Here is a 27,475-nt window from a genome sequence, read left to right as displayed (position 1 = left end):
ATTAAAAGTATACAGTTTGTTTTGTTAGCTTTAACAGAAGAGACTAGAATCATGGACAGTCCAAATAATAATTACTTTGGAATAATTTATGCTTGAATTTCATCTGTAGTTCCATTTGTATGTAAATTTGGACACATTGTTTCTTATGAACCTGATCCTAACTCATAGCTTCAAAATCAGCAATACTGTCAGCAGGTGGCATTCAGCTGGACAATAGGAAGAAGATCGTATCCATGGAAGTACTCTAACTTTAAAAAGTTATTTAAACTAATTCATAGGATTTGATTTCCAGAAACAGACAGTTGTCTTAATACCTGACTTTCAGAGAAAGTGAGATAATGAAATAGCCAACGAAATACAAAATACATCATTATGGAGGAAATACTCAATTTAAAATAAAATCATTGTCTATTTGATAACTTTATTGCTTTCCACAATGTATTTTTATGAAGGAAGCCTTAGCTACAAGATTTCTATTTGGCTCTTCCTCCTGTATTGGGTTGCTCTAACCTACAGGCTGAGGTACTGTCTGCTCACTCATTTCTGGTAGCTCAGATTTCAGCTGACTTAAACTAGATCTTCATGCTTACGTAGGGTAAGTGCTTTGTGGTGTTTGCTTCATGTCCCTTTCCTTCTGCCACTGCCAATCCTTAAATTAAAAGCTCAGTGTTTACTTACCACATATATCTGTTTAAAGCCATGTTTAATTCAAATTGTATGCTTTAAGTCTCTGATATGTCCAAATTGTACTGGTGGCTGTCACATTAAATCAGTCTTTAAAACATAGTTTGATAAAACATCTTAAGAATAAAAATCAACTTTTAAGAGATACAGACATTTCTGAGAACATTTAGTCTTTTTTTTCCTTGAGAACATGTTTATTAAATAAACATAGTGTATTCCTTTTTAAAAGTAACTTTGCTAATATTGTTCAGAAGTAGCATGGACTTGTTAATAGACTTTAAAGATACTTAGGTGGAGAAAAGAAATATTAAGAAATTTTAATCTGATTATATATATCTAACCTCTATTTTTATCTTGCCTTTAGTAGTAGTTATCGTTTTCTTTAACTCTTGAACTACCCAAGGTTAAGAAATTGTTTTTTTCAAAAATTCTTTTACCTTAAAACAATTTTATAAAATTCTTCATCATCTCTAAAATCTTTCCTGTAATCTGCAGCATTAAATTTTTTTAAAGTAAAGGCATGTAACTTGTGTTCACAGTTCTTTCCATATCTATTTCTTGTTGGTGTTTCATTTACAATTTTATTTATGAAACTTTATTATATTGAAGGAATATAGCTAGGAAAGTGCTGTTTTCCAGTTTCTGCCTCAACTAGTCTGGATATGTTTTTTGTTCTTCCCTCTTCTTTAGTGTCAGTTAAACCTGTGAATATATATCTTCTCATAAATAAGGAGCTATCATCCATCTAATTATATCATTTCATATTTTTTTATTTTTGTACTAATGTCCTATGTATTTAATTTGAAGAAAATTTCAGAATTCATGCTTGAGATACTGTTTAAATAAGGTAGATTATATTCCTTTTATCTTATAGGTCTGACAGATTTTTATATTGTCTATCTGAGCAAAAGAGTTCATGCTTTTAAAAATGTATAATTTCTTTGGCAATAGCAACTTTAAAAAAGAAAATATAAATTTGGTAATTTATAACTAATATAAATATTACTGAGTTAATAACATACTTTGCCTCCCTTCAATCCTGCATTAAATTATTCATATTATTTGCATATTTTCTGCATGAAGTATACTATGTATGAGGCAGAGTGATGATAATCATTGTCAGATACTGCATAGAAGTATAGGTTTTCATTTATACTTGTATGATACGAAGCAGCTTATCATAGTTACTTCATAGACTCTGTATTTTCTCATGCCACTGCTAGATGTTGTAAATAAATTTAAATGGATTTGTTTTTATAGTTAGGCTATTATGTAAAATTTGTTGGAGTGCTTCTATTATTAAAACAACACACAGTATTCAGTCCCTAATTTGAGGATAATGATCACCAACTTCCCCAAGAGTTCTGAATTGGCCTTGTTTTATCTAGTGTTTGACTATCTGAATGTCGTAAAGCACCATTTACTTTGCCACTTTGGATGTTAATTAATAACAAGTTGTAGTCTTGACTGTTTTGCCCACTGCAGGTGACCAGCTGAGTGCCATATTGAATTCCATTCAGTCACGACCCAATCTCCCAGCTCCTTCCATCTTTGATCAAGCTGCAAAACCTCCCTCTTCCCTAGTCCACAGCCCATTTGTGTTCGGACAGCCCCTTTCCTTCCAGCAGCCTCAGCTTCAGAGTAAGTCTTATCAGCCTTACCTGCCTCATCAAACCATTTCTGAAGCTTTGTTCTGAGTTGTTTATCAGTTGCTAATTATTTATCAACTCACCTAGCTGGTTTTATTTAAAGAGGATGTTATCCTTTCCCACGTTTTTGAAGCACGTAAGCTATTCTGACCTAAGACATTCCTCAGCTAAGAGATTTATTTGTAATCACACTTTTTATTAAGTGTGATTATTAAAACATTACTATTATTTTTTTTGTTCTAATTCCAAAATAAGCAAATCATACTATAAAATATATAAAGAAAACATTTGATTTAGTATTTTTTATAAAATGCATGACTGCGGTAAGCACCAGTTCTAGGGATAACTTTTGTTGATTTACATTGGAGTTTTGTTACTTAGCAATGCCCCAAGAGAATGAACCTGTTTGACTTTACCAGTGGGTGCAGGAGAGGCTGTACTGGGCAGGTTTGTTTGTTTCTTTTAAGTGAATTTGGTATCTCTGAAATGACTAGCAACTTAGGTTTCCAGATAATCTCAAATCGTCTCTTTTCTTGCTTTTTGTTGTTGTTGTTCTTAATATATTAAACTGATCATTTGATTCCAGTTCAGCCTTCTAGGCAGAGGCCCTTCATCCATGATATCAATAGTAATTCATACTGATCTGGAAAATAGACCCAAACAAACTGTACTTACACTTAGCCAAGTCTTCTTTTTTCTTAATAAGCTGCTGAGGCTTCCCCATAAATGTCTCAAAACTCCTAATATAACACCAATATGCTCTTCTTGGCCTTCAATTCACATATTGGCTATATAGTATGTAAGCACAGTCACTGAATTGAGAGAGTTTATCACAGCTTGTACAGTCATTTGTCTGAATTGAAGTGCATGACCTCTTTGCTTTACTTTAAGAAAGTACATTCACACTTAGATCTCTTAAGTTATTTGTCTACAAAAATACCTTCATAACTATTATTAGGATTACTTAAGAGAATGCCAGCTGGTTTAGTTTTTGTTAGGAGCCAGGTAGCATATCGTTAGCAAATGATATTATTCATGTGATATTATTATCTATCTTAGGAAAAGAATATACTGGAGTATAAGCTTTTCTAGATTTATGCTAAGCATTAGGCAGGTTCAGTTAACTAGTTTGTAAATATAAGTAGTATCAATTTCTAGTTAATTATTCCATTCATATATAATATTCACTTTAATGTCTTTTAAAAGAAGAATTTGAAGGAAACATAATAGTGTCATGTATGTGAAATAGTGTTTTTCTTCCTTGATTAATATAATGGTGAAGACCTAGTTTACCCATTTAACAGAGCAGCAAACATTTTACATTCAGATGTATCCAGGTTGTAGGAAGTCTTAAAGGTAAGGATAAGGAAATAAAAGGAAAAAATTGTAACCAGGCAGAAAATTCATATTAAATATAACATTTTAAAAGAGAAATTACCCTGATAATGTCATAGTGGCAGCAGACAAGAGAACTAAGGAATAAGGACCTATTAGTTCCTTCTCAAGGATCATTGAAACTCTTTTCAAAAACTTGTCTAAAAAAAGTATAATTACTGTTTTTATTTTACTAAATTACTGAATAAAATATTGTGAAACAAAATGTGAAGACCATCAGAAAATCAGATTTGTCTTTTTTAAAGGACAGTCGGTTCGTAACTGACACTGTGTCAGTGTAGTTTCGTCCACATTGTGTCTGAGTGTTATTAGTACCACTCCTTCCTTTACCACCATTTTGGAGCACATTTGAAATCATGACATAGAAATGTCTCAGGATTACCTGTTTTCTGAATCATTTCTTGTGTGTGCTCCAGTGATATAAACTTATTCTCAGCAAAATATCACTAAAGCTTGATTACCAGATTCCAGAAACCAGAAGTTTTAATCTTTAGCACAACTAAAAACAAGCATGGAATCTAAAAATAGTTTAATGTTTTATATGTAAATTAAAATTGTAGTAATCACATCATATTGGGAAAACGGAATGTGGCAGAATTAAAATTCCGTAAGATACTCTTTCCTGAATTCCACTGCTGTCCATCCCACCAGTTTTTCATATTGCTTCAGAAAATGGCTTATTCATACTGAACTTCTCTTTACTAGTTAATAAAATAAGAATCATTTTTGTCTTCCTAAAATAAAATATTATGTATAAAAGACCATATTTACTAATTTTTGCTTATGCTGAGAAATCCACCACTATGTACTAAATACTGTCCTTGAGCATCGTAGTATATTCTCATTTGAGATGATATCTTTATCTTACAGGTAAAGAAACGGAGGCTTAAAGAGGATAAGTGATATGCCCTAGAAACACACATAGTAAATGGTAGTCAGAAGATGAGGCCAGTTTTCCTGTCTACAAAGGCCATGTTTTTATATATCTAGCTTTGCCTATTACTAGATAATGAAAAAAATCTGTTTTTTAATATATAATATTTAAATTTCTGTTTCCATTTAGTTTTAACATCTAGGACATTAGCTTTGTTTGTATTGGTTATTTTCCCCTTCATAGTTTAAGAATGTGGCATGATTTGAAAGGAAAAGATTTTTCAAATACCATAACTCGAGTTCCCAGTTAAGTAGATGGGCTCTAGGAGAACATACATAAATCACCTCACATGTCAGCTTTATGAGCGTTATTGTCAGTATTTCTTTAGGTTTTCTTCCCCCCAAGCATAGAGTTTTTAAAATTAATCTTTGGAATTGAAAATAATCTGGCACATTAAACTAATTTGGTTATTTTTTAATTAGCAAAATTATTTTGCACATGCACACATACATATGTACATACAAATTATTTCATCTGTTATTCTAATGAAATAGAATAATTATAGTAATAAAAGTCACATTTTCCTTGTCTTACTATATTTATATGTATGCAGAAGCATGAGAGAGGTGTGTATATAAACTTTTCCTTTTTTATTATTTACTTTTTTATCTCAAAATTATTTAAGTAGGCTTTAGAATTGGTAGGTAATTTGGCAGTAAGTTTCTAATGGACTGAGGTGGGGAATTGTCCCCTTTTCTTGAAAAGGAATTGAATTGAAAAGAAAAGGAATTGCCTATTTTCTTCTAAGAATATTGCATTCTTAATTTTCATTATCTTTCCTCATTTCTTTTGAAAATATCATTTTATTTATCCCATTGCCTCTGATAATATCTCACACATCACAAGCATTCAGAGATTATTTATTGATTGTGAATGCCTAAAATGATCACTTCTGCAGTGTGAACCATGAGTTTGAGATGATGTGTTTCTTGTTATCTTATGATCAGCATTCCAGAATTTACAATTAACACATCTTCACAATAGAGAAGGGATATTTTCTTAGTAATTAGATCCAGCTTTAAAGTTGTGATGTCTAATAATTCTAAGTTTATACTGATGGAATTTTACATAAGATAATCCAATTGAAAAACTGTTTTTCATAGGACTGTGTTTAACATAAGTGTTTTCTAGATGCTGTCCAAGAAGCTAAATAATTTGCTTCTTTTTGTAGATAAAAATATCAAATAGAGCATTAAGACAGTGCACCATTTTGCCAGAGATTTTAAACATATAACATATAATATGGATATCATACTTTCAGGCTCAGCTATGAGAGTTCTGTGTTACTTTGCAACAAGATTTTTTTTTTTATACTCATTTATCACATTCTCTAGAAATTTTGCTCAATGTTGCAAGAGTCTGCCTGAGTATCTGCATGCATACTGATTAGTGTTTGAATATACTACCATTTACTAAAGCACTGTTACTTACTTATCTAACCTCCAATGATGTAGTGATGGAAAGACTTTAAACTCAGATTTCCTCTCCAGCCACTCACTAGCTTTAGTTAGGTTACTTGACATTTCTAAAGCCCTTCTAAACTCATCCATAAAAGGCAGTGCCTGATGATCATTATCTGCTGATATATTGCCTTTTGATGCAAACATTCAGCATCTCTCACAGTCCAAGGCAGATTGGGGAAAAATCACTATCTCAGACAGGGCATTCTGTTCTCTGTCGAGTGAGTGTCAGGATGGGATTTGGAAAGGCACAAGGGAGGTTTTTTAGCTACTGCTCCACACATTTTCATAGCTTAGCTTCATTATTTGCTTTGAGATTAATTCTTCATATGGTAACACTGTAACCAGATATTAGTATTAAAGTCAGGTTTGTTTCTTGAGTTTTAGACTTCATCTTTATCCTGGACTGCAGTCCCAGCCTAGAATCTATCCACTTGTTTCCTTGCCCGCTGTGAGCTGTGGCATGGATGGAACACTTGACTTAGGAAGGAGACCCGTGTTTTAATCTCTCTCCTCCCTCCAGTTAGTTTTGTGACACTAAGCTGATTTCTAAGATCCTTTTCCTCTTTATAATTTTTGTCAAGAAAAATAAAAGGATGATGTCAACAGATTTTATAAAATCAGATAATCAAGCTCAATAAAAATTTTCATGCTGGAGCCTATAGCATCTATCACAGGGGCCAATATATATATTTCAGTTGCACTCTAATGTCTGTAGCCTCCCTACACATCCTTGTCATTTCAGTCCTGGGCCAGAATTTATTTTCATTCCAGGTCACCATCTTCTCGGTGGTAGGGAAGTCTGGACCCATGTTCCTCTTCCTCTTCTTCAGCCCTGATGAAGTTCATTCTAGAAACTTAAACCCCAAAGAATGCTGCTGCTGTTTATAGGACAGTGTGCCTTAGTGCATCTGTTTGCTTTCTCCTGACAAGATATGACCTTTTGTCTCTCCCCTTGCTCCCATCTCTGTCTTGGCTACTAAGTTTATTCTACACTTCATTCCCATTTTTTCTTCAGATGGGTCATTTATTCTTCCATCATCTGTTTACCTGTGTTTGTTAGGTATCTACTCTATGCTAGGCTATAGGGAGCAATAAGGTAGAAAAAATATCATCACCAATCTATTGGAATACTGTCAAAGGCAGCCATGTTTATTAAAAACGAAATTATTTTTTTAAGTCTGCAGGGACAAATATTCACAGGATGCGTTGGAAACACAGGAGAAAAGCTGCCTACTCTGCCCAAGAAAGGTTAGAGAGGTTAGAGCTACTGTTGCATAGCAAACCACCCCAAAACTTCCTGACTTAAAATGAGCACTGTTTAGCTCACAGTTCTGTGGGTTGGCAGAGAAGGCTGGGCTCAGCTGGATAGGTGTTGGGATCCTTCCTGGGATTCTTCATGCATCTGTAGGTCAACCAGGTATTTTTGCCTCGGGGGTTAGCTGGCTATTGGCTGGCGTGAAAAGGATGATTAGGCCATGTGTTTCTTGTCAGTCAGTGAGTTAACCTGGGTTTGTCTGCCTGGACGTTGCAGGATTCTGAGAAAGAAAAAGCGTTTACAATCTTTTGAGGCTTACACTGACACAGCATCACATCTGCCCTCCTCTGGTGGTCAAAGCAACGCACTTACATTCAAGAATGGAGAAGTAGAATCCACTCCTTGATTAGAGTCGCTCGCTGCAAAGGGGCGTGGATCAGGGGTGGGGATAATTATCACCATATTCTTGAATGATTGACTAAATATGTTAAGTTTGAGATTCCTGTTAAATCTAGTGGAGATACCTAGTAGAGACTGACACATGACCCTGGAGTTCAGGGGAACTGTCTGGGCTGGACATGTAAGTTAGGAGTTCGTCTGGCTTATAGCAGAATAATTTGAGAATTGTTATATACACTTAAATCCCTAAAAGGGTGGATTAAAGCAGCAAGAAAGTGGGTGTATGGAGAAAAGAAAGGATGCCTAAAGACTGAACCCTGGGAGCATTTCGGTGTTCTGACATGGGAGAGAGGAGAAATCAGCGAGAGAGACTGAGAAGTGGCCACAGGGATAGGAAAACCAAGCCAAGCAAAGAAAAGTATTTCAAGGGAGCAGTGATAATCTGTATCAGATGTGGCTCATGTGTCAGGTAAAGTGAGGACTGAGCGTGACCATTGGATTTAGCCCTGTGGAGGTCACTGGTGATCTTGATAAGAGCATCTCCAGTAGGGTAGGAGCAACCTCCGGCTGAAGCTCGATGGAGTAGGTTCAAGATAAAGAGGGGAATGAGAAACTGAAGTTAGTTATTATAGATAAATCTGTCATGTTTTACTGTAAAGGGAAGGAAAAAATAAAGTGAAACCAGGACAGAGGACGTGAGATCTGGAGAGGTTTTTGTTTGGTTTGGTTTTTAAGGGGGGAAAAGGTAACATTAAGGTTGTTGTTTTAATGAGAATGATCCAGTAGAGAGAAATATTGCTGATGCAGGAGAGAGGGGAGAATTGCTGGAATAGTATTCTTCTGTGGAAGAGAGGATGGGATTTAGCACGAAGTGGAAATGTTGGCCAAGTAGGAGCAGAAACAGTTCATCCATCAGGTCAGGAGAGAGAAGAATATGTAGTGTTAGCAGCATGAGAACCTTCTCCATTTGCTTTTTGTCTTATTTTCTCAGTAGAATGGAAGCCATCATCAGCTCAGAGTTAGCATGGGGAGAGAGTGTTGGTGGTCTGAGGAAAGAGGAGAAAGTATGAAGTAGTAATAGCTAGCACATGCAGTCCTTTACTACATAACAGGCGGCATTTTAAGCACTTTGAATGAGTCAGCTCATTTGATTATGTTCAAAAGCATGATTCGCTTAAGAAACTTCATGCATTGGTGGCTTAGAGTGTGTGTCCTCATGACACTGTCTTACGCTAGAGAGGGTGCGGCCACATCGTGAAGGTCTTATAAGCCATTCTCAGTAGTTTAGACTTTACACTGTGTGTAAAATGAGTAAAGTGTAGGCAGCAGATGAGGGGTTATATAGTTCTGCAGAATTTTAAATAAAAAGAATGATGTGATCAGTCTTACATTTGTGAAAGATAACTGAAAATGTTATGAGAAGGGTTCTGGAGAAAGGGAGAGTGTTAGAAGCAGAACTTCCAGACAAGAGCTGAGTAGGGCTCAAACTAGGGTAAAGTACAATGGGAAAATAGAAGGAACACGTTTAGAAACATGTAGGCAGTGAAATTGTACAGGACGTGCTAATCATAGTCGCAGGAGCCAATCTAGAATGACGGTCAGTTTTCCTTTGTTTTGGAAGATTATATGCTTACCTGATATCAATACACAGAATAAAGAACAGATTTTAAGGAAAAATGAGTTCAGTTGGGTAACTTAGCTTCCAGAAAGCTATAATATAATTTGAATAAATATTTAGCATTTCCATAACTGAAGATGGCATTGTTGACTAACAGGTTGATAATACATCATTACAGATCTTCATCCATCTTCCTTTCTGCATTTGTATCATGGATTAATGTTATATTCTAGTGAAAGGCATATTTCTGTTTTATCCTAAGGTTGAAAATTTTGTTCTAGTTTTATAATTCATTTAGTATACTGACATTTATGTAAATAAATTTTAGTTTCAATTCTGTGTCTTAAACTCTTTTTCTTCTGACACATTTATTAAGATTCTGTATCCTGTTAGTGCTTTTTCATATCTATATTTATTTATGTATATGTCTTTCAGATGTAGAAAGAAATCTAGTTGTATGAATCTTTCGCAAACAGTGATGATAATTGTGTCATGTTTGCAGTGGAATGACAGGGACAGTGCTCCTGACTTTCTTCTCTCAATTTGAACCTCAGTAATTGTACATTTACATTTTTCTCTGAATAGAACTACAGATATTTTGACAGTATAGACTCTTATGACAGGCAGAAGTGGTTAAGCTTAACTTACAATTCAGATATTCTGGAAATTACTTATTTTAAAGCTATTTATTTTTTAAAAAAATTAAAAAGCTAATGTATTGGTTATTGAGGAGACAATATATAAATAGTAGCTTCAACCTAGTCAAAAGATGTGAGCAGTCAAAATATACGCAGATAAGAAGTATAATTAAATATAAGTATTATTCCCACATCTGTCTATTGATGTCTTGGAGAGTTTAGAATAAGGTGATAGTGATAACAATTGCATACGCAAGCTACCAGTTGTCTAGACTGACAGCTTTAGGTGCAAATCCACTGGATATAATCCAAAGAAAACAAAAACACTTATTCTAAAAGATACATTCACCCCAGTATTTGCAGAAGCATTATTTATAATTGTCAAGATATGGAATCACCCTGGGTGCTAATCGACAGATGGATAAAGAAACTCATTGCTTCATTGTTGACTCAACACTGAAGCAATATATGCGTGCATGCTCATTGGGTCCAACTCTTTGTGACCCCATGGACTGTAGCCCGCCAGGCTCCTTTGCCCATGGGATTTCCCAGGCAAGACAACTGGAGTGGGTTGCCATTTCCTTCTCCAGGGGATCTTGCTGACCCAGGGATAGAATATATGCCCCTTTTTAAATCTAAATGGTGATAGGTGCCTTGGTTCTTCCAGTGTATTGTCCCACAATTTGTCTTTGGCCAACTGAAATGCGAATGCTTCCTTATTTAAAAAAAAAAAAACCAAACTGTTTTATTATCATTAGCCTAGGGAATAAGTTTTTAAATACAGACTACAGTGAACTCAGAGTTTCTGTGACCAGAGAATGAGTGAAATATTCCAGGGAACTTGATACTTGTGATTTAAAACAAAGAAAACAAAGAATAAATGCCATGTAAAGAATCATATTGTTAATAAAGGGATATTTTATACCAAACAACATTGACTTCAAATGAGTACTGGAGAAAAAAATCCTGCTTTTTATTTTGTTTTAAGAATTATTCTCCTTAGTTAACTATATTATGCATAAAAAATAACCTACAGAGATTAATTTAATAATTGATTGTTTTATCTTAAAGCAAGATAAAAAGGTGCATGATTGATCTTCATCAAATGTCTAAAAGTTGATCAATTTTTTCTTCTGTGCATAGGTAGCAATATTTCTTTTAAGATTACTTCTGTTTTTAAATTGAAGGATAAATCTTTAGTTAAGTATTTTAAACATGGGCAAATTTTGTAAAATTAAATGTCTAGAAGAAGTGTATAAAATCGCAGGTTACTTTATTTAGGCATTTAATAGTAACTTTTTTAGATTATCAAAAAATATTTGTTTCTTCTTGTTCACTCTGAATCATACCTATTCTCTTTAGGTTTTGTAACATACTGAAAAGACTTCAAGCATATTTTGGCTTCAAAACCTCCTCCAGGAATTTGTCCTTAAACCTCTAACATCTTATCCTACAAGTGTCCATGTATCAGTAGTTTTGTACATTTATGTTATTGGTACTTTTAATTAAGATAGTCTTCTAACTTCTTGCTCCTGTGTCCCCTTGCTAAACCCGATCTTCACAAATTTTAGTGACGAGGCTATGAAACTGTGTCCTTAAATGGACAGTTTGAATTGCCCTTGAACTCCAGTCAAAAACTGGCACTCACCTAACTGACATTTTTGGTGAGAGTTGCAGACTGAGGATTAATAGCATAAGAGCTCCTTTTGTAGAGTCTGACACCTTTGAGTTTTATAGACTTTAAAAAGAAGAATGCTCAAAGATGTTAAAATTTTAACAGCTTTTTAACTTAGATGAACATGACTTGATGGCATGTGGGTCCATCCCTCCATCCACTCCTACCTTTCTCTCCTGAACCAGCTACAAGGGGTCTTTGCAGTTGTCCTTATCGACGGAAATCACTCTAGTCAGTCTTTGACTTTTGTTTTGCTAAGTTCAGTTGTCAGTTCTAAGATTTCATTTTACTTGCTCTGTTGGCAGTGTTTAACAGGATTGCTCTTTCTCCCTTGAAACACCTCCTTCCTCTTCGTGCGGGTTATCTCCTGCCTCAGCTGTTCACCTCTGACCTCTTTACTCCATCCTCCTCTATTCTGCATTTCTAGGAATGTCCAGGTTTGTATTCCGAGGTCTCATGTAGACCTCACTGCCCGAGTGGTCTTATCCAGGCATGGAGAATTACCCAACATCTGTGTGCTTATGACTCCCAAGTTTATCACCAACTCTGTCTAGGGTATATGTGTTCATTGTCTTTCTGCTTTTACTGGAAGATAAGTTCCATAAGAACAGGGACTTCATTTCTATTCATTACTTTTTGCTCAATTTCTAGGACATTGTCTGACACATAATACATATACCATACCATATATAGAAGGACATTTGGCTTATGAATAGTTCATCTTTAATCTTGGCCATAATGATGAATTGGTCAAACATTACTTTTTCTCTTGAGATAAGTGTGTGTTCATTTTTTTAAATTTCAATAATATTAAGAAACTTATCTCCTTTTTACCTGAATTTGTTTCAGCTCAGCTGATTACATTTAACTGCCATGAATTAAAATTTTAAGTAGTGGATTTATTTTCAGATTTAGAAATTTCTTTTTAAAGCATACTGCTTTTGAAAGATCGTTTTAAAGGTTCTGTTAATTCTTTGAAATATATATATATTTTTTCATTTTAAGGACTTCATTTTCTGCATGGTGAATCATTAATGTGTTTAACATTTCAGTGACTTGTAATTTTTTTTTTTTGCTTTGTTTGTGTTGTGAGACATTTTATAAATAAAATTTAGTATCTCAATAATATGATCTACAAAACAAACGCTAAATATTGGGATTGGCAGTAGTAGTTTTTACTGAAGATGGACTCAGAAAAGTAGTTGACCATAATTGTCAACATGGGTCCATTCTGAGAGGCATACTGGAAAAATTATAGTCCTGTGTCCATACAGAAAGCCAGAGGACAATAGGTTAAACTGTAAGTAACGTTTTTTTTTTTATCTCACACTGTTTACCAAAAAAATTACTTATAAACTTTCATTTATAAGTAAGTGAGCACCAAATTAAAGAAAACTGAGTTAAAGAAATATTAGTCTGAAAAGAAATGCTCGAATTTGATTTATCAGTGCTATGACTGTTATTTAACTTTTAAGCTAACACATTTGGCGCTGTCGTTATTAGTCTAAATTAATTAATTTGACCATTGTTTTCAGCTTTTAATTTTAGAGAAGTATAAACTTATTGAAAATTTTAGCAGAATATAAAATTTTTAATAGCAGTTAATAGTTGCGCATACCATTTGAAATGCTTTGTTTCTGCTTGTGTTCTCTGCTAAATTTTTTTTTTCCATTGAATCTGTGCCGCTTCTTTGCCAATGTTTTCCACTATAGAATCTCCATCTCGCAACCTTGCTTCTCGTGAGCGCATTTACAAAAATTATGGTGTAGCTGGGCCTGCCTCTGCTCTCTCATCTCTGTCTCACAAACTGAAGGGTGGGTATGCGTGCCTACATGGATGGGTCATTCGTAATGAACGTAGGAGCTTTCAAGAAGGAAGTTTTAGTTCACCTCAGTCATTTTCATCTCATTCCATTTAAGATTAAAGTTTATCATTTTATTTAAACTTGATATTTTGCGGTAATTTGTGATGTATCTGCTCAATATTATATTGATTACCCTAATTGATATGCCTGTTTACTATATCTGTAGGTTAAATAATGCTCTTGTTTAATTTCAAACCTGTATGAGGTCTTAAATAAGTACATAGAAAGAAATGCCTTTGGGGAATTGTAAAGCCCTTATGACCAGAACAAAGAGGTATATGTGTAAGCCTCGTGCACACTGTGATCTGTAAGAATATAATGTCTTATGTGACAGGTTAGGCTTAGACTCAGTTTTCTGTTATTTAATGTAAAAATAATTTTCCTGTTTTAGTTTTTTATGAGAAACAGTTTGATAATTTAAGTTTTTTAGTTTACCTTTGTTTTTAAAGCCATCCCATATGGCTTGAGTCTTCCTTGTATTTCCCTTAGTCACTTAATTTTAGAAATGTTTAAGCTATTGACAGTTGATAAAATGTCAGACCATTTAAAAATTTGCTTTGGTCCTTTAAAGTACTGTATATTCGTAATCACATATTTTTTTCTTAGAGTAATATTCAATTTAACTTTTAAAATCTTGTATTCTTAAAAGTGAGTAAAACAGTTTTATATTTCTCCTTTTTATAGTTGACAGTAATATTATACAATATTATGGAATAATTGTAGAATCTGATTTCTGTAGTATATAGTCTTGTGTAACCCATAAATAGTATATATTATGGCATATCATATTACAGTAGAGTATTATGGGTACATTATATTATAGAATGGTATTCTATAACCTTTTATTTATGATTTTGGCATAAATGCAGGTTATTAATGAATGAATACATAATATTTAACATTTTTACTAATTCATTAGAATGTACTAAATTTTTATCCTGTCTTGTATTATTTTTTCTTCAGAATTCTTTTGAGATTAAAAAAAGTATTATCACTTAAATTTACACATGATAAACATAAGCATTAAACAAAATTAAGTGATGAATGTGAAAGTATTTATGATCTCAAGCTTTTTGACAAAGTGTGTTTATATTTAGTGATACTTAAGACAGCCATATGACCATTTTTAGTAATACTTACTGCATTCCTGGAAACTTTTAAAAGCCAAATGAAGAAGATACACATTAGTTAGTTAGCATATGGGTTTACCACATTTAGCTAACTTGACATTTTTTTTTCAATATATGAAATATATTTTGGAAAAGTAACTTTTTCAGCAGGATTCATTTATAATTTGACAAATACATGTCAGGAAGAAATAATTGTGCATTATTTATGCACCTAGACTCCAACAGGTATTCAGCTGTCACCACTTAACAGATCTTAAAAAAATACTCACCATTACTGGAAGCATAGGAATATGATATAGAGCAGCCCGCCCTCTGACCCTCTCTATATAACAAGCAATGTTTGCTGACATGTGATAAATGATGTTCCTAATATTTGAAAGTCTATTGTCTAGCCAGTCACAGTGGAGATTTCCTTTGTGAGGAATCGTGCATCCTTAATTAGAAAGCACGCCACTTTCGGAGAATTCACAAATTGATCTTGTAGAGAGAGATGCCAAGTGTAGAAGATTAACTGCTTATTTGCTTGGATTCACCATTATGTATGGTTTAGCTTATGAAATAAATGTGATGATGAAGGGATTTCCAGTGTCAGAGTGATAAAAACGAATTAGTCCCTCAGAATTAGTGGCAAGAACTAGGCTGGCGTCTAATTCTACCAAATACAATATTTTGTCTTATAAAATCTGACCCTTACACAACAATGGCTACTGTCACCTCTGCCCTGTTGTGGTGCTAGCCATGATGAATTTTCTGAAGATTGTGACTAGCAGAAGGGAAAAGAACTAAGAAAATAGGAGTTTATTTACTCACTTAACAAATATTTATGAAACACTTATATTGACCCATTCTTGACATGACATCAGCGAAACTTAGTAACAAACAAAAATATCAGCCTTTGTGAGCCTTCCATGAGGAGGCAGATTCTATGGCAAAACTCTCTTGACAGATTATTAACTAGAGCATGACTGTAAACACACACACATGCAAGCAAGCCCCAAAACACTTTACTACTTTTATCCAAGTTTGTTCATTTCCCTTTAAAAAAGAAAAAGAACAAACTGCAATGTCACCAGTTAACAAATTCTTCTCAATTTACTAAGTATCCTTTTTCAAAAAATATGAGTACTTCTAGCAAGATTTACGGATTTTCAGTTTTTTTGTGCCAGTAGAGTCACTTTAATCAGATTTCTTGCCTCCCAACAATAATATCCACTTGCAGTAAAGGCAGGAGTTTTGATTTTGTGGAGGAAAGATAATCTCGAAGGCTATACCACTTACCAACAGCAAACACATCCTTGCTGTCGTGCATGAGGGGGAAGAGACCCTGCATGAGGGCCAGGACGCCGAAAACAAATGGTGTCCCTGTGGGAACACCTAGTGCTTGGCTTGGGAAAGAGAGAGATTATTTTTCTTTTTGTCCTTGTTCTGTTAGCATTCATATGTTAGTAATAAATTATTCTAATCCAATCATAAGAATATTAGAATTATAAAATGTAGTTGAACTTTGTTAAGAAATTGTTCCCCGTTCCCCTTTTTTCTTTAATCTTTAAATATTTTTGTCTGTGCAAAGCAACACAAATTTTTTTAGTCATTTTTTATTTCATGGTTTAGTAGATAAATCATCAGTAAGTTATAATTATATTAACAAGTTTCACTATGAAATGGACCACACAGGTGACCGAGGAACTATCTCAACATCTGCTAGACCTGTCTGTACATCAGGAAAATCAGAACTGTCCTCCAAACACAGCAGAACACTTAAACCTGATGGACGGATGAGCCGGACTACTGCTGACCAGAAGAAGCCAAGGGGTACAGAAGGGCTGTCGGCTAGTGAATCTCTCATGTTGAAATCTGATGCTGCAAAGTTGCGGTCGGATTCTCACAGTCGGTCACTGTCCCCCAATCACAACACCTTGCAGACACTAAAATCTGACGGGAGGATGTCTTCCGGCTTCAGAGCCGAGTCCCCAGGCCCAGGTTCTCGGTCATCCTCTCCCAAGCCAAAGACGCTCCCAGCCAATAGGTCTAGCCCATCCGGTGCTAGTTCCCCACGATCCTCCTCACCGCATGATAAAAATCTACCTCAGAAAAGCACTGCTCCTGTTAAGACGAAACTCGATCCTCCCCGGGAACGTTCCAAATCGGACTCTTACACCCTTGATCCAGATACCCTCCGCAAGAAGAAAATGCCCCTCACAGAACCCTTGAGGGGGCGATCAACATCACCAAAACCAAAACCAGTACCAAAGGATTCTAAAGATTCCCCCGGATCCGAAAACAGAGCTCCCTCTCCCCACGTGGTACAAGAAAACCTCCACAGTGAGGTGGTTGAAGTCTGCACCTCAAGTACTTTAAAAACCAACAGCCTAACAGACAGCACCTGTGATGAGAGCAGTGAGTTTAAGAGTGTGGATGAAGGTTCAAACAAAGTGCATTTCAGCATAGGAAAAGCACCTCTGAAAGAGGAACAGGAAATGAGGGCGTCCCCCAAAATAAGTCGAAAATGTGCTAACAGGCACACCAGGCCCAAGAAGGAGAAGTCCAGCTTTCTCTTCAAAGGCGAGGGATCCAAACCTTTGGAGCCAGCCAAGCAAGCCATGTCCCCTTCCGTGGCTGAGTGTGCCCGGGCTGTCTTCGCCTCTTTCCTGTGGCACGAAGGCATAGTACATGATGCCATGGCTTGTTCTTCTTTCTTAAAATTTAATCCGGACCTGTCCAAAGAACACGCTCCTATAAGAAGTAGCTTAAACAGCCAGCAGCCTACAGAAGAAAAAGAAACCAAATTAAAAAACAGACACTCGTTGGAAATATCATCAGCACTGAATATGTTCAATATTGCACCTCATGGGCCAGACATATCTAAAATGGGTAGCATCAACAAAAATAAGGTGTTGTCCATGCTGAAGGAACCCCCTCTGCATGAAAAATGTGAAGACGGGAAAGCCGAGGCCACTTTTGAGATGTCCACGCACCACGCGACGAAGTCGAAGTCGCCGCTGCCCTTGACGCTGCAGCACCTGGTGGCTTTCTGGGAAGACATCTCTTTGGCCACTATCAAAGCAGCGTCCCAGAATATGATTTTCCCAAGTCCCGGTTCTTGTGCCGTCCTCAAAAAGAAAGAGTGTGAGAAAGAGAATAAGAAGGCAAAAAAGGAAAAGAAGAAAAAAGAGAAGACCGAAGTCCGGCCCAGGGGTAATCTGTTTGGGGAGATGGCCCAGCTGGCGGTAGGAGGACCAGAGAAAGACACCATCTGTGAGCTGTGTGGGGAGTCCCACCCGTACCCCGTGACGTACCACATGAGGCAGGCTCACCCAGGTAAGCGGTGTTACGGAATATACGTAAGATGCGGTAGCTTCTGACTTAAGCCGTTCCGTGAATTACCTTAACGTACAGGGAAGCTTTTGCTCAGAATTTATAGTTTTCTTAGAATGTAATTTTTAAAGCGATTTATCAATACAGTATAAGTTTTGTGGAAAATAGATAAAGAAATTCTAGTACTGCGATGGCAAGGTACTTTAGTACTGCTTCATTTTAGTGTATCACATTCTGAGATACTGTTAACTTCTAAAATATTTTACATGTTACCCAAAGGATTGCCGTCTCACGCAGTAGAAATAACATGTCCAAACACACAGGAAAGGCCTCAACGTTAAGTGTCCTTTGACATTGTTTTCCTGTTCAAAACTGCAAATTAAACTAAATTATATTGATTTCTATGGGCCTCCTCCTGTGTAAGAGATTATCAACTGTTTCATCAGAAGACAATATTTTAGGTAAATGTAACTATTTCTATAACAATTGATTAATATTCCAAAATTCACCTATTATGAATTTGGGTAGATGCTTTTCTCTTCCTGTGTATTATACTGAAACCTTTTGTAAAACATGTGATCCGTAAAATTTACCATTTGTACAGAATGTTTTATATCTATTTTATCCAAATTTTTGGCACACTTAAATAAATATAAATGTTCCCATGTCTTATGTTTCTTTCCATCTGCCTATGTAGAATATCTTCAGTATTTTAGACATCAGTTTAGTTGATTACTTTCTGGTCATGCATGCAAGTTTGCTGATATAACTAACAGCCTGTGGGGGCAGAGAGTGGGGGAGAAAATGAAAAAGTTAGATATTTGCTTCAGTACTTTGCTTACTTTGAGGGGGAAATCTGTCATTTAGGCACAGGTAGCAAGGATGAGACTATTACGGACACTTAGGTGTTGAGTATCTATTTATATTCTTACTTCAAAGGCTGTGGCCGATATGCTGGTGGGCAAGGTTACAATAGCATCGGGCACTTCTGTGGCGGATGGGCTGGTAACTGTGGCGACGGTGGCATAGGAGGAAGCACGTGGTACCTGGTGTGCGATCGCTGCAGGGAAAAGTACCTCCGTGAGAAACAGGCCGCTGCCCGCGAGAAGGTATGCTTATTTTGTCCTGGCTATACTGCGAATGATAAGGATAAACCTTATAAAAATTTCTTTTCAGTAACATAAAAGTTTGCATTCTCATGTGTAAAACAGATAGCCAGTGGGGGTTTGCTGTCCAGCTCAGGAAACCCAAACAGGGGCTCTGTAACAACATACAGGGGTGGGCCAGGGAGGGTGGTGGGAGGGAGGTTCAAAAGGGAGGGGACATGTATATACCTGTGGCTGCTTCATGGTGATATCTGACAGAAAACAGCAAAATTCTGTAAAGCAATTATCCTTCAATTAAAAAAGCAGCAGGGGCTCTGTAACAACCTGGAGGTTTGGGGTGGAGAGGGAGATGGGAGGGACATCAAAGAGTGAGGGGGAAAAAATCTCTTTTTAGGATTGTGTTATCAGACAACTCCATATGGTTGATATTAAAGATGAGCTTTTATAATAGAAATAATACACCAATTTGATCAGGTCAGCTGTTTTTAATGACAGAAACAAATTATGTCTTGGGATAACACAAAACGACTATCGTGTAGCATACACACCCTGTCAAGAGATGTGACTTTTTATTACTTGGGTGCTACTCAGTCAACCTGCTTACATATACATATACATAGCTTTCCCTCTTCCCCTTTTCTTTCTCTTAATTCTCTTTTCCTTTTTCCTTCTCTTTTTCTGCTGTTTATCTCTTCTCTCTTTTTCTTAATCCCTAGTTGTATTGAGGACTTATGGAAAGTGAGGCTCATTCACATTAGTGACACACCTAACTAAAAATATTTGCCAGATACACACACATCCACACACACACAGAGGTTATTTACTCTTTTATTTAAATAATTAAATTTAGATTTTACTAGTTAGATTTTTAACTTACCCCAAAAAAGGGGAAAAAAAATACAGTTTGTATTTGATATAAATTAGTTTCAGTCAGTTGAGAAACATGAAGTGAATGTCGTTTTTGGTAATCACTATTATTATTTTAAAGCAGTTCTACAAGAGTTTAACAATTTTTGTTAGCAACTCAAAACTATGTAGGTTAAGAAATCTCACATTTGAATACAAGTCGGAAAAGATCCCTGAAAATTCTCCTTCCAGGTCAAGCAGTCCAGGAGGAAGCCGATGCAAGTGAAGACCCCGCGTGCCTTGCCCACCATGGAGGCGCACCAGGTGATTAAAGCCAACGCCCTCTTCCTGCTGTCCCTGAGCAGCGCGGCCGAGCCCAGCATCCTCTGCTACCACCCCGCAAAGCCCTTCCAGTCTCAGCTGCCCAGCGTGAGAGAGGGCATTTCCGAGGACCTTCCCGTTAAAATGCCTTGTCTCTACCTGCAGACATTAGCTAGGTAATGTCACTTGGCTGTTCTTTTCAAATCACTTTGGAAATTGCCTGCTGGCATGACTTACCAACCAGCAGTTCCATTTTGAGAAGCAGAGTTATGTAGTTTGTTTTCTTTGTTGTTGTACTTATAATTCAATAAAATGAACGGGAAACAAAAACGAAAATGTGAGACTAAATACATTTGGGACGCTGGAAAAAATCGCCAGGAATGCCAAGTGCAACAAGCCTTCAGCTTTAGTCACCTGCTTATTGTACTTAGACTAGCACCTCTGTGTTCCAGTTTGAAAAGGATACAATCAAATGGTAAAACATGTAAAAATTGATGGCATACTCTAGTTATGAATTTTACAATTTTCAGCTCTTTGGGGAATAGATATATCCCCCCCTAACCCATGAAACATTTCATACATATCTAATCTTTTTCAAATTTTACTCTAACATGTGTTCCTACCATAAAGGTCACTGCCTGTACTCCAGTAGTCCATGCAAGAAATGTTATCAGCCTGAAGCAAGACAGTGATGATGGGGAAACAAGGAGAGAGAATAGTGAAAGGGAACCTAGCATCCACAGGCCTGAAGAACTGGTCATGACCGAGGGCTAAGCCCTCTGTGACACCAAGATATTTTAGCTTAAGGCCCCCAGATAGCTGGTGGGATCACTCACTGAAAAACTGAAAGATGGAAAAGTTCTCAAAAGGAAAGAAATTCAATTTTGGATTTAAAATGTTTGGTACCTGGAATACCTATGTGTAAAATTATCAACCTTTTATTTCTTCCTCCTTACATCTGCCGCTATTTTAATACTTTACAGTCCTCAATTATAGATGTATGAGTTATTTTTGCTTTTACAAAGGAGGATAAAAATGGAAAGTGTCTGTTTTGCATCATACTTTAAGTTACTGCATTTGATTTAATGCAGGCATCATCATGAAAATTTCGTGGGCTATCAAGATGACAACCTATTCCAGGATGAAATGAGGTACCTGCGTTCCACATCTGTGCCAGCCCCGTACATATCAGTAACTCCCGATGCGAGTCCCAATGTATTTGAAGAGCCAGAGAGCAACATGAAGTCCATGCCACCCAGGTATTTGAGTTACTGTATTTTTGTTGAGTCCAGTGTTTGGTGGAAGAGATTTTAAATAGAAGAGAATGCTCTAGCAGTTCTTTCATATTGATGCATCCCTCCATCTCAGTGTCAACTGTCCTGACTGTTAGAGCAGTAAGAAAAGGCGTGCATTCATGATTCAGGTTAGGTCCTTGATAGCAGAACCAGTTGGAGAGAAAAGATCACCTTTACTCCAACTAGTTATATACAACATTTATCATCTATTCAAACAAGAATGTACACTCACTTAGGCAGTGAGGACACAACATGGCCAGAGTTAGCCAGTTACTAGAAAATATATAAGCTTTACTGAGGGCCATAGGATTTGAAACCAGGCTTGACCAATGGAAAATAAACAAAAAGAATATTTTGTAAATCTGTCTTAGAAAGTAAAGAAATGTATTTATCTTTTTCTTTAAAATGTAAAAGAAATTACATAACCACCTTAATACTTTTGTAACTATTTTTTAATGTTGTATAGTTTAAAAAGAAAAAAAAAAAAAGAGGTTGGTTTCCTACAGCACTCCTGAAAACCACTGAGTTCTCAAATAGCTTTAAGTATAGTGTAACCGAGGCTGGAAACCAGTTTATCACCTCTCATACACTGTGGTATGGCCGTGCGCCAGATGGAGCTTTGGGTAGCACCTCCAGGGAACGAGAAACCTCATAGAACATTCAGAACCAGACGAAAATTGCATCCTTTCACTTTCCCTCATATTAGGTTTCCTCATGTATATATCTGCATTCTCCCTATTCAGTGCTATTATGAATATATCTGCCTGTTTTTCCTGAATATCATGACATCTGTCTTCCACCACAGTGCTTTTGCTTCGGAGAGAAGCTTAGAATATTTGATGCCTTTTCTTCTTTTTCATTTAAAATGCCAAGTAGATTTAAGAGAAGCAAAAGCTTTAAAATGCAGTTCTGAAATCAGTCAAAATGTGATTACATTTGGAAAGATCAAATTATGGCTTAAAGAGAGATTGTCAAGTTGGCTTTGAATTTGTATTCTTCCACATGGTTCACACATTTGACTACGCTGTTATAAACCAAGTGAAACAGTGTCACGTCATTCCCTTTTTCTCCTGAGTTCTCTGTCACCTTGTTCTATCTGCAGTTTGGAAACTAGTCCCATAACTGATACTGATCTTGCAAAGAGAACCGTCTTCCAAAGATCCTACTCCGTTGTTGCTTCTGAATATGATAAACAGCACTCCATCTTACCTGCACGAGTTAAAGCCATTCCTCGGAGAAGAGTTAACAGTGGAGACACTGGTAAGTATAAAGATAAAAAAGAAGATTGAGTGATCCTAATGATTTTATTTGTAGATTTTTTTTTAATCTAATTTTTGAAGGCAGAGGAATGGACTAATTTTAAATCATGGTAAACATTCCTTCTGTGTGACACAGCCATAAATGTGCCTTTCTAAATTTTACATCTTAGTTGGAAGAGACACCCAGAGATCATGCACTATGATTTAAGAATAAACTGATCTTTAAAATATATTACTTGTTAGGTATCTAAGCTGAATATTGCTACCATTATCCCTCCCACTAAGCTTCAGTTCCAGTGACTTGACACTTTCACAGTGGTACTCTCAGTAGAAACTTGTTAACTCTTGTAAGTACTACCACTCAAACAGATAATAAAAACTGGAGATACAGCTAGCTCTTAATCAGTAAAAAATTTAGATAATCTGGACTAATTAGTATCAGCAGCCCCAAGCTAATTGATTCTGTCTCAAGAATGAAGAAAGAAATCCAAGAAGCAAAGAATAACAATGTTAATGGTTTATCAGGCCAACAACTTACTAAATGAAGATCTGACCTAATATTTTTAAGTAGATGATTATGTATCTTACTGAGATCTTCTTGGAATATATTGAGGAAATATTCAACAAGTATCTTTGGGCTCTTATTGAAATACCGTTTGTTACAAAGCAATCCTTTAGAAAATGCTGGGGATAAGATATAGATTCCATTTGGGGATAAAATAAATCACATTTTGTATAGTGTTGTAGAAAGTATGAACTTTAGATTCAGATCTGGGTTCAAAACTTACCTTTGCAACTTAATAGGTATATAACTTTAAGTAAGATATTTAAATCTGAGCTTCAGTAAAAAATTGAACTCATTAAGATTGGTGTCAAATGCAAAAACAAAAAGAAAACCCAAAGACACTTAAGTGAATAAGCTGGATACTGTTTTTTGAAATCACCTTAAATATATTAATATGTGTTGCCTATGAAAATTGATACTTTTTTTTTTTTCCTTCAAACAGAAGTGGGTTCCTCGCTCTTGAGGCATCCGTCTCCCGAGCTGTCCCGGCTCATCTCAGCCCACAGCTCCCTCTCCAAAGGAGAACGGAACTTCCAGTGGCCAGTCTTAGCCTTTGTCATACAGCATCATGATCTAGAAGGTCTGGAAATAGCAATGAAACAGGCGTTAAGGAAATCTGCTTGTCGAGTTTTTGCTATGGAGGTGAGAATACATGAATAGGATTATTGATTCATTCATCATAAGCTTCATATGATGGTTCTGTTTAATGATGTCAGTTTTTTACTGAACAGAAATTGTGACAGAGACCTCAGTGAATAGGAAATACTGTGTTTGCAACAAAATTAAACTCCTAGGTTTAAGAATATAAATGAATTTGAGTTTCATAGTTAAGCACTCTGAAAGACTTCATTTCTACATTGCTTTATTGTCTGAATCTTGATAATATCTGCCGGGACCAGCCGGCAAAATGAACAAGTCCCGACTGCAACCACACGGAAGCCTGAGAAAAAAAGATGATAGTAAAGGATGGGGTCGAGAGGGCTGAATGCTCTTTAGGCAAGTCAGCGATTTTATTGAGTAGAACAGCTACCTTTATACTAGTACAAGCAGAAAACATAATTCATAAAAAATGCCATCTGGTGTCTGTCACATCAATACAATTCTTTGTTTTAAGTGATTGCAGAAGCTTACATCTTGTTTTTGGCATTCCCAAAATAAACTACTAAGTGAAGGTCACTACTACGTTTTTCTCAAGGAAGAACAAAGGAGGCCCAGCAAATATTTTACTACTTTATCATGGGGTGGCGGGACAGGGAATGGCCCCCTTCAAGGCCTTTTCCCAGGGCCTATTTGGGCCTTGAGCAGGCCGGCTCCCCGCATCTCCCCCTTTTTTATTTATTAAAGGCCGAGCCTCCCTACTCATTCCTCAAGAAAAAGCAGACAAGGTTATTTTTTCAAAATACGGGAAAATTTCACAATTCTTTCAGTGACCAAATTCATAATGCATTGTAAAATACATGGTCCACAACAAAGAAAACAGAGTACAATAACAAGCACTGTAAGCAGGTTTTTCCACCAATCACTCGTAAACCAGGATTTAACTTGCTCCCAAAAAGAAAGGGAGGAATCCTGCATGGAAAGTATTTGATGTTGAAGATCATTTACAGCATCAGACACATTGGAAGATAAATCTGGGATATACACACAACATTCTACTTTTATTACAGCACAGGTAATTCTTTTTGACTCATCGGCGAAATCCACCATGGTAAGCCATTTACAACTGACAAAGGCATGGCAGTGTATACCCAACAAGCAGAGGCATTATGAGAGTCAGCATAGGAATGAGTCCAAGAAAGAAAAACATTTCCTTCGGCTCTGGGAAATGCTTGATTCATAACAGTGCATGCTAATGCAAGCACCAGATAGGATAGAGAAATGTGTGGATTGGTTGTATCCGCAGCAATGTGTCTTGCTCGTTCCACGAACTCATGCAGTTGTTGATCTGTTGGCAGAACATTCCTCTCTCGTATCTGCATACTCTCCATTCGAGCTGTCAGTGACCGTCTCCGTCTGGCGTACCAGCCTCTCCGGGAGCCAGCGCGGTGCTTCGGCATCCTGTGGGAAAACACAAGCATGTCCCCGCCCCCATATCAAAACAGGGTCAGGGCCATGCCACTGATTAGTAATTGGATCTTTCCAAGTCACGAAAGGTTTGTTGGTAGCGGCTGGGGACCAGAATCGCTGTGCCGCGGTTTTTCCTTCAGAGTCCAAATTTAAAAAATTAAGAATGAAAAGGGCATGATGTAAGTAATTATATGGTGTGAGGGGATATAACTCCCCCTTCTTTAACTTTAAAAGCTGATGTTTTAATGTCTGATGAGCTCGTTCAACGATGCCTTGACCTTGGGGATTGTAGGGGATGCCTGTTTTAAGAGAGATAGAGAGACGGGAGCAAAAATTAAGAAAAGCGGCAGAAGTATATCTAGGTCCGTTGTCTGTTTTGATGATCTTTGGAGTTCCCATAACGGAGAATGCTGCAAGGCAATGTGCGATACAGTGTCGAGCTGCTTCTCTTGTTTGTAAAGAGGCAAAAATATATCCAGAAAAAGTATCTATATTAACATGAACATATTTTAGTTTACCAAAGGAAAGAATGTGAGTTACATCCATCTGCCATAAATGGTTGGGAAGGAGGCCGCGGGGGTTCACACCATAGTGAGGAACAGAAAAAAATTGAGGACAAACAGGGCAGCGTTTAACTATTTGCCTGGCGGTTTCACGGGGTATTTTAAATTGTAATCTGAGGGTATTGCTGTTTTGATGATGTAATTGATGAGAGCGTTCTGCGAGTTGGGCCTGGGAAAGGAAAATTTGAGTGGCTGAATCAGCTAATGCATTTCCAGAAGTAAGTGCTCCAGGTAGATTTGTATGAGCGCGAATATGGCCAAAAAAGCATTTATGAATCTTTTGATGTAAAAGAGCTTGTATATCTCGAAACAGTTGCTGAATCACTGAATTGACAGTATGAATAAAGGGAACAGTTTCTAACTGGTTAAGAGCTCTAACAACATACAGACTATCAGAAAAAACATTCAGAGGTTCAGAGACAAAGTGTTGTAAAACAGCAAACACGGCGCATAATTCTACTTCTTGTGCAGAGGAACAGCCTGTAAACCAGGAGGTAACATTATCATTAATAACATAAGCAGCCTTCCCGTTTGAGGATCCATCGGTGAATACGGTGACTGCGCCTTTAAGTGGCTGCGAAACAACTACAGAGGGAAACACAAAGTCCTGTTGATTAGCAAAGTGTAGCAGTTTATTAGCAGGAAGATGATTTTCTAATCTGCCGGCAAAATGAGCTAGGGCTGCATTCTAGGAATCGCTGAACTGGAATAGCCAGTCCTGTTGTTCCTTAGTAAATGGTAAACAGATAAAGTAAGGGTCTCTCCCCAATAATTTTCTGGAATCTCGATGGCCCTTAGCGATAAGAGTACTGACTAGATCAAAGTAAGGAGTGAGTACCGAGCAGGGGAAACAGGCAAATGTATCTAATAAAGAGGGGAATCTTGAAAGAGAACAGCTGTAGGGGTGTGTTTAGAAGGAAGTATATACAAACCCCATTCTTTTGTATAATCACAATGGGAACTTGTTTGAGCAGCCAAAGCTTTTTCTACTATATTTAAAGCTTGGCGTCCTTCATCAGTCAAAACCCGAGGCGATGTAGGCTCTGAAGGTCCTTTAAGAATATCAAACAGAGGTTTTAATTCTCCAGTAGTGATTTTCAAATAAGGACGAATCAAATTAATATCTCCTAATAATTTTTGAAAATCGTTCAATGTTTTCAAATTATCTTTACGAAGTTTTAATTTTTGAGCTTTAAAAGTCTCTCCTTCCAGTCTAAAGCCTAAATAAGAATAAGGTGGGCTATGTTGAACTTTCTCAGGAGCTATTTGAAGGTCATAGTGCTGTAAATCAGCCTGCAAGCCAGAAAAGGCAGATAAGCACTTTAAAGCTTACTTGTAGTCTATTTCTTTTATTTTTGTCTGCAAAAATTTTACATTGTTTTCCAAATTTTGATTTCTATAGCAAATAATCTCTCCCAGAGAGGCAGGCCCTAG

At 36.5% G+C, this 27,475-nt stretch overlaps 1 protein-coding gene across 7 annotated transcripts in view; it reads left to right on the top strand.

Moving 5' to 3' along the window:
* MYCBP2 (MYC binding protein 2) overlaps positions 1-27,475 on the top strand; it is a 263,283-nt gene that overhangs the window by 199,224 nt on the left and 36,584 nt on the right. For 5 of the 7 annotated variants that reach the window (XR_010658547.1, XM_065902278.1, XM_065902281.1 and 2 more), the window contains 8 exons: positions 2,170-2,325; positions 13,423-13,524; positions 16,379-18,022; positions 18,959-19,128; positions 20,224-20,468; positions 21,384-21,551; positions 22,690-22,847; positions 23,854-24,053. Coding sequence is in view for 6 of the 7 variants with exons in the window: in XM_065902278.1 (XP_065758350.1) it covers positions 2,170-2,325; positions 13,423-13,524; positions 16,379-18,022; positions 18,959-19,128; positions 20,224-20,468; positions 21,384-21,551; positions 22,690-22,847; positions 23,854-24,053 (2,843 nt within the window). In the remaining variant the exon portion in view is untranslated. The remainder of the gene's footprint in view (positions 1-2,169; positions 2,326-13,422; positions 13,525-16,378; positions 18,023-18,958; positions 19,129-20,223; positions 20,469-21,383; positions 21,552-22,689; positions 22,848-23,853; positions 24,054-27,475) is intronic. The other 2 variants (XM_065902279.1, XM_065902282.1) reach the window with 2 other exon arrangements.

The sequence above is a fragment of the Muntiacus reevesi genome, chromosome 11, assembly GCF_963930625.1.
Source record: "Muntiacus reevesi chromosome 11, mMunRee1.1, whole genome shotgun sequence".
Taxonomy (NCBI): Eukaryota; Metazoa; Chordata; class Mammalia; order Artiodactyla; family Cervidae; genus Muntiacus; species Muntiacus reevesi.
The sequence above is the reverse complement of the archived record's forward strand: the minus strand, read 5'-3'. Positions and strand labels throughout refer to the sequence as shown.